The 13,016-nt window shown below is 54.6% G+C and overlaps 1 protein-coding gene and 1 long non-coding RNA gene across 2 annotated transcripts in view; both read left to right on the top strand.

Annotated features, from left to right (window-relative positions):
* Positions 1–13,016, top strand: part of LOC119103089 (kinesin-like protein KIF19) — a gene marked incomplete in the record, with an annotated part of 63,855 nt that overhangs the window by 18,176 nt on the left and 32,663 nt on the right. Inside the window, 2 exon segments of the mRNA XM_037226537.1 lie at positions 11,992–12,141; positions 12,731–12,823. Of these exon segments, the coding sequence (XP_037082432.1) occupies positions 11,992–12,141; positions 12,731–12,823 (243 nt within the window).
* Positions 613–9,429, top strand: LOC119103503 (uncharacterized). The gene is made up of 3 exons (XR_005094769.1): positions 613–688; positions 1,000–1,110; positions 9,344–9,429. It is a non-coding gene; the product is annotated as an uncharacterized LOC119103503 (long non-coding RNA).

A 13,016-nucleotide genomic window follows, 5' to 3' on the forward strand; every position in this document is an offset into this window, starting at 1 on the left:
TCAAATCGAGCCAAACAAAGTCAAGCACAAGCCTGATCATTGATACTCTTCAGTGGTTATTGATACTCGTCAACCAACTGAGCAAAGCACCTTGACCGTTGCGGAGGTAGCGAGTGTTGATATTTGGAGTCCTGTGACTGATGGAGCGCAGTTCCGGGATCTCATGGATCGTCCGTTTACGAAAAAAATCAGATCTTTGCTATTCAGGAGCCACAGTGTATTGCAGTGGTCGACAGTGTAAGCACGCGGCGATGTCCCCAGAATGGTGGCGCCGTCACAGCTGGAGGTGGTGACGGGACGCCCGGCCGTGGGAATGCAGATTGCTGCCTTCACCTCCAGCGTGTGCGTGATGTTGACGCCGCTCGCACAGATTAGTGTTGGCCTCATATGCCGAGTATCCATGCCGGAAAATAAAGTGCATCGGGCCTAATCATTCGTTGCATATTTGAATACATGCGCACGGTATTTCATACACGCACAAGGCCAAACTATGCGACGGCACTCGTGTGTGTATCCAAGTCGGAGTGACATCACGCTCTCGGCCGTGTTTTCCGTCTCTGCCCCCGCCTCAGATCATCGCGCCTTGTTTTTTACGGCAGTTTTTCCGTTTTAGGTGGCAGTGCGCGTACGTCCTCTGGCGCCCAACGAGAGAGCGCGCGGAAGAGTAGCAGACGCGCTCGACAATAAGGTGCGTCAGCTTGAAGTGTCGTGCCGCATGGGTGGTGTTGACCTGCCTCCGTGCACCCGGCGAAAGGTCTCCTGTTGTGAATCACAAATTGTCGATTTGCCGGGTTGCCGGTGGCCGCTACTGACTGGCTGGCCGTCCACGTGTGATGACATTGAGCCAAAGGTAAAGCTGCTCACCTTTGGGAAATGGGTGAGAGCTTCTTAATCTGTGTGCTTGGCCGTAGTATTTACAAAGGAAGAAAGTGGCCTATTCTAAATACACCGCACTTAACGAACCGAGTACATTTAGCTCCTGTCTATTCTGTGTTTCAGATGATTACACTGCAGGAAAATGACGGGGACAAGAAAGACGTGCTTCGTCAGAAGCGTCGCCACGAAAAACAATTTGTCTACGACATGGCGTTTGGAGAGCATTCGACCCAGGTTATTTGCCACCATGCATTAGTGCATCACCTGCATTGTCACAGCTTTGATGCAAATTCACGCTAACGTCAACAGGACTGGCCCGTTTTTACGAACAAAGAAATGTAAACATCTGAGAGCCAAGTCATGTCAATATGAGGCCCAAAACAGAGCTGTTTTGATGCCCTATATCCAACCGAAAGTAGGTCAGATCATTATCCAGCGATACGGAACACGTTTTGTGGAATGGCTGCCTATTAATCTAGTGTGGCATAGGACGTTGTGCTACCACTTCCTAGATATTTACAATGGGATTTAGAGCTCACATGAAGTTCCGTGACCCGGCTTTGCTCAACACCGATCGAAAGATAATCGCCTTGCATGCCACCAAGTGGCTTGAATTAGGATCGATGCCCCCGTTTGAGACACTTAACTGTGTTACTTGACCACGAGGCCACTGACTGCTCCTGCTCATAAAAGCAGGCACCTACATATATAGAAAGTGTATCGTGGTTTCGTCAAAATACATTGACCACGGCAACTCACTATTTAAAGGGAATGCCCCACATTTTACCATACTGAAGCAAATATCAGACATGACAACATTAGCTCACTTATACCTATTGGCATCCTTTTAAGTGGAAAAGACTGTTCTGGGCAACACAACTTCTCTGTTTCGTACTCAAGCTCCTCAATACGTCATGGTTGATTAAGTCATCATACCTTGCACGGCACTGACCCAGAGCCAATCGACGGCCGTTATATCTGGAAACAGTGCTCACGAACGCCAGATATGAACGACTCGGCAATTATTTTTTTCTGCCTGATCACCGTGTGACCAATGGAATGTCAGGATTTGAATGAGGTTATTATGGCGTCATGGATGTCTGAGTGTCCTTGAAATAGTCTCCCCGAATTAGTACGCACATCTTGCGGGCGTGTTGTTCAGAAACTAATGGGGCTTAGGTCTTGGGAAGAGCAGGACTGTGAACTGCACGTAATGATTGATCTTCAGGAATGCTATTTCAGTTCAAAGCCCCATACAAATGAGGAGTAATCCTCTTAATATGTTTGTTTTAACGTCTTTCGAATTTCTTCGGTGATTTATTGTCTTTAGACGAAAACTCGCCTGGGGGAAGGGTAACTTTTATGATCTAGCTCCTGCAACGGGGATTAACAGCCGCTCGTAATGTGTTTGGAACCAAGCATGATGGGCAGCAAGTTCCAGAAGAGAGCGTCAATAGGTTGCACATACTTGCACGCTCTTCTAAGCTCGCTCACAGGATTCTCGTAAGAAGTGGTCGTCCGTCCGTTTCGCAAGTGGTCCGGTGAGACGACCGGACCCCAACAGCTCCCAAAAATGACCCTCATCTCCGCATGAGTGCAGCAGATAAAGACCCCGGCAAAGAGTGTCCTGCTTTCTGTTTGATTGGTTGCAGGTGTCTTATGGCCCCAGCAAACGTCGCGCTATGGGGCCGGCGATGGAACCCGTTCCATTAGGCCGGCGATGGAACCCGTTCCATTTGCTCTGCGAGGGCTGCCTGCGCCGGACCGCAGTATGCTCCCAGCTGGCGATGTATTGCCCCCGTGATGATAGCTGAACGGGGACCATCGATGAACAGCCGGCGAGCGCCGCCCACGCCTTGGCGGCAATAATCACCTGCGTGTGTTTTCCGGCCAGCCCAATGTTGCTAAGGTGTGCGCGAGGGGGGAGGGAGCTGCGCTGCGCTGCTACCTGGCCGCTGCTGGATGTTTGTGCGTCCCCGGCTGCTGCGGCCACGCCCCCCCCCCCCCCACGCAGGAGCGAATTTGTACTGAGGAGCCCATTGGTCAGCATACGAGCCAGATGGTTTTATCGCACGACGCGGCATGTTGTGACTCCGGTACACCCAACATCAACACACACTCATGTGAGCCAGAGAGCTAGGATGAAGTGGGTGACCGGATCATTGGCGGCTGGTGGGACCGGTCATGGCCTATGAACGGCTGTTTCCCCGCACACGGCTGTGCGCCCTTACCCGCGATTCCCCACCTCCACCTTTTTAGCTTAAGATCATATTTAAGCTGGGCAAAAACGGAACTGGATGCACTCATAATGCGCCGAACTGGCAAGGGTCCCGCGCAACTGGCGAATTACATTGACAAGAGCCCGCTGGATAACAACCCTGAGAGCCCCTTCGGCCTTAACGTATCCCCGCAGACTCCATGCATTCGGCGCCCCACCACACTCACTTAAAGCATACACATGCGCTGGCGCCCACGTCACCCCACTCATTCTTGGTTCGCTAGCGAATAGGGACTCCCTTTTATCCAGCGCATATCCAGCGCATATATTTAGCTCGTCTGCGCGAGTCCTCGTTAAGCTAACTGAAATGCGTTTATCACATTTTAGACATTCAATAAAGCCACGTTTAAGCCTTATTTCGAATGTATAATGCTAGCCTGTCATCTCGGCACCGACTCGGCTACTGGGCCGACATCAGGTGTCCGAAGCTGGACGGCGACTCGCTCCCTCGCCTCACCTCCGGGGTGACTGCTCCCTGCTCCGACGACGCTTCCCGCGTTCCGTCCACGGAGGGCGTCCCATCATTCATTTGGCCACGCCCACCCTTCACAGCCACCCGCTGCCGCGCACGAGCCTTAGGCAGCCCGTCGTCCAGCGCGGAGGCGTCGCCTCCGCGCCCTCGCCTCCCGCCTGCCGGAGCGAGATTTGCAGGGCACCGCCCCACGGCGCGTCCCTCAGAGGCCTGGAGGCAGACAGCGCGCCCGATGTGACGATGGAGCCCCTCAGCAGACGAACGCCCGGTGTGACCTGCGTTCACGCTTCGCGGTCTCCTCGGCCGGCTCTGGAGACTCGGCCTGACCGGCCTGGTCTGCGACCTGGTTCCTCGCCGCCCTTCCTATGGGCGTCGATGACGGGATCTCTATCCGTCCCAAACATACCCCCATCAAGCGCTCATAAGGTCTGGCATATACAACCTCGGAAAAGAGCAGGCTGTGTCTTGCTCTCTCCCAAGACATGGTACACCAACAGATAGATCCAGCTACCGCCGTGCATAATCCGGCATCCCAGGCGGCCCCCACTGGCCCTGGGTCATACTATGACCTATGCCTCCTTATGCCGTCACGCCCAGGGTCAAGCGAGAAACACCAAAACGGGTCAACCGTCTCTTAGTAAAAAAGCGAGACCGTGCCTTTGAGTCCAGTCTCCCCACAAACGCACACCTGCGTAAAAGCAGGACTGCGGTCGTCTGGCTTCTCAGCCCTGCCCTAGTCGCGCCGTGCTGCTCGGGCGCGTTCCGCACCTGTCATCCTTTGGTTTCGGTCGCTATACTATTCGATCTTCGGGAGAGAACGGCGTGTTGCGTATCGAACAAAGGTCTGACAGCCCGGCGGAAATTGACCTCATCAATTGCTTAGGAAAAACTCTATTTAAACGAATGTAAGAAAAACAAACCGTTCCACTAATTTACACCATAATCAAAGGACACCTTCAGGAACATGTAGGGGTGGCCCATACGCCGCTCCTAGTCGCGACGCGGGAGAGCGAGGGCCGCGAGACAGGCGCTGCGGCTCCACGTGGCCGCCTCCAACGGCAAAAATCTAGGTAGCCCCGGCGCAGGCTAATGGGCGAGCCGTCGCGCCGAAGCGCGCGCCATGCGCCTCGGACACCATGCTCAGCCACGCCGGGCGCGAGTGCCCTGTCACCGCCTGGCCGAATCACTTCCAGCCTCGCCTCCACGCTAAATCATTTAAAACGCGGACTGACACCGGCGTTTACCAAAAAAGAGCATCACTAAGGCATAGACTCGTCACGTGACACGTCATGCCTCCCCCCTCTCTTTTAATGATGGGAGCGCGCCCGAGATACATTGTCCGGCCGGGAGGGTCGCATGGCCAGTGCCCTCCACGCTCCTTAACTGTGCGGAAGAGAAGAGGTGGCCGTGGCCTGCGCCTGCCCGGTAGGGATGGGTCAAGGGGCACGGGAGCGCCAGCCGTCCATGGCCCGGGAGGAATTGGGACAACAGCCTGTGGGCTCATACGTGCATGTTGTCGCCGGTGTCGTGTCGTCCGCGGAGCCAGATGTCGCCTCCCGACTGTCACCACCACTTTTCTTCCGCGCTCCTCACTCCTTGGGATACTCCGGGAGACTCCTCTCTCCTCCAGCGCCTCCTCGGGACCCCCCTCGAAAAACCCCTCCCTCTCTCTCTTTCAGCACCTCTTCGGGGCTCCCTCGAAAGACCCCTGTTTAGGCCTCTTGCATGATTTATAATTTTCCATGAATCTTTCAACTCGATCAGCCCGCCTTCGCTTTTGCGCATAAACCGATAAATTTGCCGCCTTTCCTCCTCCGTCCAATGTGTCACCAGACCGGCCAGCGCTACTTCCGCTGAGTCCGGCGCCAACGTGCCCGTGGGCCAGATCTCGAGCGTGGTGTCTCTGGCGACGACGCAAGGAGTCGGGCGGGCCGTCCCAGGGCCCGCCCGCTCGCGCCTTGGGCGGGCCCTACGCGCACCCCTGTGGCCCAGTTCCCACGCGGCGTGGCGCGTCTAACGCCGGCTGGGGTGATGGCGGCGCCGGGGCGGCGGGGTTCTTGGGTTGAAGCGGCAAACATCCTCACAGCATGGTAGTTAAACATTCCTATACGCATGTTGCGTCGCCGGAGATCTAACTTTCGCGTCCATTAGTCTTGATCGGTCTGCGGAGGGTAGGCGTTCTCCTGTGGCGTGATGGTCCATTTCGGTAGAAGAGGTCACCGTCATAGCCGTTCCGCCAGGGAAAACGGCGGCTTACCCCACCTGGCCGGGCGACACACACCGTATTCCATGAAGATCCGGTCAACACTGTGGGCTGATCGGCCGGAGCGTCGGACGGGTCCGCGTTTAGCTCTCAGGCCCCGCTCGACCTCATGGTCGTGTTGGGTTGGGCGGGTGGAATTCCTGGCCAGGGCCGGCTTGCTCGCCGTCCCAAGCTCCGCTGGGTAGTTGGGCTGGTGGAATTCCTGGCCGCTGCCGGCTTGCTCGCCGTCCCACGTTCCTCTGGGCAAGCTTCACCGATCCCGCACGGATGGCGCGCGAAGAAGAAAGTGAGAAAATGTATGCCTACACTTACCCTGGGGGGGGGGGGATACCTAATGTGCCCATGGCTGGTCGGTATCACGGCACAGGGGGAATGCTTGATGTGCCGCCGCCGGCCGTCATCACGGCACGGGTGCACGGCCTGCCGAGAAAGCACCGCGAGCTCGGTGTGGGTCGGTTCCAGCGCTTGGCCGCCCTGAGAGATATTCACAGGCTCAGAGGCTCTGAAGTGAACTACTTGAGATGCAGGTGCCTTGTCGCTTGTTGGCCGCTTTGTGTCACTGGACGTTTTGGCATGCTGTAATGAACAGTGAGAAACAAGGCGCCCTACGAAAATTCTTGTTTCAATGCCATAGGCCCAGTATGAGGAACCCTTGCTTTTGCTGAAGGCAGGGGTACAGCATGATTCCCTCTTGTGTGCGTTCCTGATCTTTTCGTCATGCGGCAACCACGTGTCAATTCATCAACCAGCCGAGCATGAATCCGGGTCCAGAATCCGAAGCGCGAGTCCTGGCGTCGCGGGTCTGCCCCTGACATACAGCACGAGTCCGAGGCCGAGTACGGTCACGTCCACGACTAGTGGTTCCAGGTCGGAGCTTGACCTTCGGCGATGGAGCCATAGACCCGGGTCATCCCAGACTGGTCCTCGTCCGAGTCTGTGTATGAGCCGGTAGTCCCGGAGCTGAAAGCTGATCAGCTCCACACGAGGTCACCCAAGACAAAAATATTGTTCATGTCACATTGCCAGGGCTAGAGATGGTCAGAGACAAAGTTATAGCAACCCGAAAAATGCAAGGAAGAGGCGTAAAAGCAAGGTGACATTGCATTAAAACTGTTATGCCAGACACCGCTCTAATTCACCCACGTTATTCTGGGGACCGCTCCAACTCACTCCAACCACACTGCTATTTCACAAGCCCAATATCAGTATGCATGCACATCTCCCGGGGCGGCAGCGGAGCTCATTGTCATTGAGCCTTCAGTGGGGCTTGGTAGTAGGATATGATTGTGGCCCTCGGGGAGTGGCCCGAGCCGTCGGCCGTAGGTGAGATAGGGCACCAACCCTTTTGCCGCTTCCAGCGGCTCAAAAGGGGGACGGGGACACACATGTATCGCTTATCTGGTCATTCCGGAGCTAGGATCCGACTGTCGTCAGTCGGGAGCTAGGACTCGACTGTCGTCAGTCGGGAGCTAGGACCCGACTGACCCCTCGTTCGCGCCCCCTGCCTGACCTCTGCTCGGCCTCACCATGAGCCGCCGCTGATTAGCCAGAGGTTTACGAATGTCTTCCCAATGAACTAAATCTCTCTGATCTGAGCCAATACTTTCTGATTTGAGCCCTCCAAATCCTTCCTTTTCTCGCACGCAGGTGCCAGAGTCTGAATATCATTTCTCTGCAAGGAAAATATATTCCTCTTGAGCATGAGTACCGGAGTCCAGATTCGAGGCCCGCGTTAACCTTACTCGGACGCACGTCTGCGAGCAGCGTGTTAGCGGCGCTCAAGCCACGGTCACAGACCGGCGGCCGAGACAGGCCTCGAAGCAGGCGCCGCGCCACGCCGCCCATTGCAGCAGCGAGGCCGGCTTCTTACAGCTGTATGCGGTCCACGGTCACAGACCGGGGGCCGAGCAGGCCTCGAAGCAGGCGCCGCGCCACGCCGCCCATTGCAGCAGCGATGGCCGGCTTCTTACAGCTGTATGCGGTGTTACCGGCGCTCAAGCCACGGTCACAGACCGGCGGGCCGAGCAGGCCTCGAAGCAGGCGCCGCGCCACGCCGCCCATTGCAGCAGCGATGGCCGGCTTCTTACAGCTGTATGCGGTGTTACCGGCGCTCAAGCCACGGTCACAGACCGGCGGGCCGAGCAGGCCTCGAAGCAGGCGCCGCGCCACGCCGCCCATTGCAGCAGCGATGGTCGGCTTCTTACAGCTGTATGCGGTGTTACCGGCGCTCAAGCCACGGTCACAGACCGGCGGGCCGAGCAGGCCTCGAAGCAGGCGCCGCGCCACGCCGCCCATTGCAGCAGCGATGGCCGGCTTCTTACAGCTGTATGCTCACTCGCACCCCGCCTGACCACCTGTTTGGGAATATGGCCGATATTGCCGATATATCCAGTAGGTGCCTACGCTGTCATGTTCAGTATGTCATTTTTGGAATTAATTTGAAGCGTAGCAGTTACATACTCATGATATGTGCTTTTGGCCTTCTGCTTAAGGTCATGTCTTCTTCGTGAGTATGCGCCTTTGATTTGCTCGCCCTGGCCAGTTCCGATGGGATAAAGTGGAAGGTTGCTTAGCTGTAGCTTGGTGGTCTTGCCAATGACGCTTTGGTGACCTCAGATGACCCAATATGACAGAAAACATCAATGGCACTTTCGCAGTGTTCACTCTATGGCTAAGGCGCCGGCTGAGTTAGTTAATCCTCGTGCCGTGTTTGCATTTTATGTGTATGCATATTGGGCTACTTGTGTGAAATGTGGTTATTTACGCACATTTATCGATTCACTCTAGCTTCATGTTACATAACCTGATATCCCAGCGTTCCAAAATTCATCCAGCGGGATGTGCAGGACGTGGTGCTACCAGAACCCTGGTCCTCCGGCGGCCCCCGCACACAATCCGTCGGTGCTTATCCGTTGCCCCTTGACCCTGACCCCAGCCATCTGACCTGTCAGGCCCAACTGGCAAGCCTGGGGCGCTCAGAATCTGGGCTGACCGCCGCCCGGTTCAGTACTGATTGGCTGATTTCGAACAAGGGGAGGAGCAAGGGGCAGAGAAGCCCGAGCCAGGGATGTAATAGCATGAAAACAATATCGATATTCCTACCACCCAAATGGCCGATACCAGACTGATGTGATGTCCACATGACAACGGGCTGATGACTTGTTGGTAAGGACGCAGGGGAGGCTTTGTTTGCGGATTTATTTGATCTGGCGTCGCATCTTCAAGAGGGATTTTTAGAACAAGATTAAAACATTTCCTCATCCATCTCAAGTTCATATAGCACAGGTCTGAAGATGCCGAGCCATGTAATGCTGGAGAACACCTGCATGTACCCTAACAACGGGGGAGCCGGGATTTCACTCTCACAAACCATCCAGATGGCAACAATCTGCCAGGTCACTGTTTCGGCGCAAAGCCTGCCCCGCACTGACCAGCTCTACCGGTTGTGTTGCAGAAAGAGCTGTACGAGCGCACCACCCGGGGGCTGGTAGATGACGTACTGCAGGGCTTCAACGCCACAGTGTTCGCCTATGGCCCCACAGGTGAGCACTGGGACAAACTGGACGAGTCGTGACAGGGTTAACGCACGCGTATTGCTCGCAATATGAATTATATGAATACGCGTGCCTTGTCACGAAAGGTATTTTAAGGCATGTGCCACTATATTGCGCTAGCTTGTCCTTATCATTGAAATCATCTTCAGATATGCTCATATGCAATTGCCACTGTCCACGTTGGATCACTGATTCTACACGAACGCTGGTCATCAAACTTCGTCACGCCATGATAAATGGCATTATATGGCATGAAGTGATCATAATTACACGCTCATTGCAGCAAGTGCACCAGGTATACTACACATAGTTACGACACGTAACAGATAACAGTATCAACGACATTCAACGGACTGATAATAGCTGCAAACGGCCAGCGGGCGGCCAGGCGTCGCGGTTGGAACATATGGGTTGACAGGTGTGGCGGCTGGTATGTGTGCGTTGACAGGCGTGGCGGTTGGTATGTGTGCGCTGGCAACCGTCGCGGTTGGTACGTGTGCGTTGACAGACGTCACGGCTGGTATGCGTGCGCTGGCAACCGTCGCGGTTGGTACGTGTGCGTTGACAGACATCACGGTTGGTATGTGTGCGCTGGCAACCGTCGCGGTTGGTACGTGTGCGTTGACAGACGTCACGGTTGGTATGTGTGCGCTGGCAACCGTCGCGGTTGGTACGTGTGCGTTGACAGGCGTCACGGTTAGCACGTGCGGACAGACAGGCGTGACAGTTAGCACGTGTGGACTGGCAGGCGTGACAGTTAGCACGTGTGGACTGACAGGCGTGACAGTTAGCACGTGTGGACTGGCAGGCGTGACAGTTAGCACGTGCGATGAAGGCGTGACTGAACGGCCGTGACAGTTAGCACGGCGGACTGACTGACAGGCGTGACGTTAGCAGTGGAATGACAGGCGTGACAGTTAGCACATTGCGCGGCCTGACAGGCGTGACGTTTAGTCACGTGCGGGACTGACCAGGCGTGACAGTTAGCACATGTGGACTGGCAGGTGACAGTAGCACGTGCGGACGACAGGCGTGACAGTTCGCACATGTGGATCGGCAGGCGCCGGCAAAGGACGTACACCATGGTCGGCACTCCTGAGCAGCACGGGCATCATGGGTGCGCGCCCTCAATGACCTCTTCAAGGGCCATGGAGGCCAGACGGGAAGAGATCGACTTCAAGGTACTCACCCCCGAAACATGGAGATGGCTGCAGCTTGCAACTGGATGAGTTTTATGGTTACTTTCCGGCGTTGTTTTGGGGTTATGTTGTGAAAAGTTTTCCATTTTAGCTGTAAAGCTTATTGGGAAAGTTCACAACGCCACTCTGCCGAATGGCATTGCGAGCAAAGGCGCCGTACATGCATCGTCAGTGATAGCGTAGGTGTAATGACAGCATGGCTCGTGGGTAGACTTATGGTGAGCCCGTCTGACAAAAAGCCCGAAAATACGCAGGACGTTACATGCACATCTGAACACGCGCCCGGGTGGCCGGTTAAACACCCTTCGCTCATGTGGGGGGCAATTTGACCCCCTGAGATCTCGGAAACTAAGACAGCCAGTATCACCAAATTCATGGGGTGGCTTTGCCTGCATATAAACTCAGTTATGTCGTAATTTGGCGTTTTTAGGCTGTGATCTAGGGTTCAATAAGGTCAAACAAGGTCAAACTCAAGGTGGGTGTCCAAAGTCCCTCAGACCTCTTCATGCAACCACCGTGAACTCAGATAGCTGTTCTAAGCAAAAGTTCAATGGTGTTTCTAAGATCAGCAACCCTTTGTTATCTTGAAAAAGGTTAAGGTAACAAAAATTACGAGATTGCTGCTATTTTGCCATTGAAACGAGCGTTAGGGATCACGCCGAGTCGTGTGTTCCTAAAACCAAAATGTTGGCCGTGATCATTTTAGGTCTGTGACCCAATCTGACCTATACAAAGTCCATGGAGCATGTATTTTACGGTCTCTGTTATTTATAGATTTGAAAGGAGCGCCAGAAACCACCTCATATAGTAAGCTCTCGAGAAAAAAGGTTCGTTTGGACCTCGGTCTGACACCTTCATCCCTGCTGACTCCAGGCCAATGAAATTTGTTGTGGTTCTAAATTCAGTTGGTGTTTTGTCGAAGAGCCTCTCTCAGATATATATGGCTTTGTCTAGCACTCCGTTGGCGCATTAAATTGAATGATTCTCTGGAACTGGCCTTCGCTGGCAGCACCGGCTGGCCTGACTTTGAAGCAGCATAGGTTAGTGGCCTTACAAGGTACATCACATTTCAATGCTAAAATATCCGTTATTTAATTACCTACAGCTATTCGAGACTTGACGCAGCTATACCGCGCGGCTTAGAAGTCATTCTGGGTGGGGGGTTTGGGGGGCGGGGGTTGAATTGACCCTCACCCGAGCGCGTGCTAAGTCATGATACCGGGAGCACCGAAGGACGAAACCTACGAGCACAAGATGGGACAGAAACAAATTGTGTATCTAAGCTCATCGTCATTTGCGTATGCATACGGTGTTCTACATGAGGGTAAAGCGTCTTCACCTACCGGCAGATGACGCTTAGCTATCTGGAGATTTACAATGAGAACATTCGGGACCTTCTGAAGCCGAGCAGCCATACGTTAGAGCTGCGCGAGGACGCGAAGAAGGGCACCATAGATGTGGCTGGTCTCTCTGAGGTCACCACCCTCAATACTAAGGAGGTGAGAACTCGGTGCACACTTTCTGTGGGAAGGCGATCTGGCCCATTTCATGAACTGATGTTTTTTATATGAGCGACGCGCCCTGCCTCCTTGTGCTAAAACATGCTTTGCCAGCTAGTATTACCAGCGACTGGTGGCATACATAGACCTTTCGTTATTCAGCGAGACATGTCGGCATTTTACGACGGTTTTGCGATGTCGCTTGCACCTTCTCGAATAACCTCCGTGTGGCGTACGTGCACGGTGTCGAATAGTATATATATATATATATATATATATATATATATATATATATATAGCCTTGTCAAATAGGCATGCAGCTTAGAACGTCGGAATTTGGCTCAAACAGATACCGGCGCCATTTTTCGAGATCTACAATGGCATTTCCTGAAAAAAAAGACAGAGACGGGCTCCATTCCGCTGCATGGGGACCTGACCGCACCCCAGCCGAGCAAACAGCACACACACCCTCGCACGTGGTTGGCGTCTCCCGACGGCCAGCCGTACGCCGTCGAACGGCCCCGGAGTGTGCACTGACAAGATGCCCCTGATTGGTCGCCGCGTGATGGGGGTTGACTGGCCGCTGCAGGTGATGAGGCTGCTCACCAAAGGAAACAAGGAGCGGACCATGGAGTCCACGGCGGCCAACAAGACCTCCTCCAGGAGCCATGCTCTGCTGCAGGTCAGCCTCGCCCCGTTTGTCACGCTCGCCGCCACTGGTGCTTAACAACGCACTCAGCTGCTGAGGGTCTGCGGGCTCACTTGCCTCTCAGCCTGACAGGAAGAGCGGGCACTGCGAGAAACTGAAGCCCGCACCTCTACACTACCAGTGCTCCGTTTGTTTTTGTTACCTCAGCATGAAATCGACAGCTGAG

The sequence above is a fragment of the Pollicipes pollicipes genome, unplaced genomic scaffold (assembly GCF_011947565.3).
Source record: "Pollicipes pollicipes isolate AB1234 unplaced genomic scaffold, Ppol_2.1 Scaffold_5724;HRSCAF=6776_pilon_pilon_pilon, whole genome shotgun sequence".
Lineage (NCBI taxonomy): Eukaryota > Metazoa > Arthropoda > Thecostraca > Pollicipedomorpha > Pollicipedidae > Pollicipes > Pollicipes pollicipes.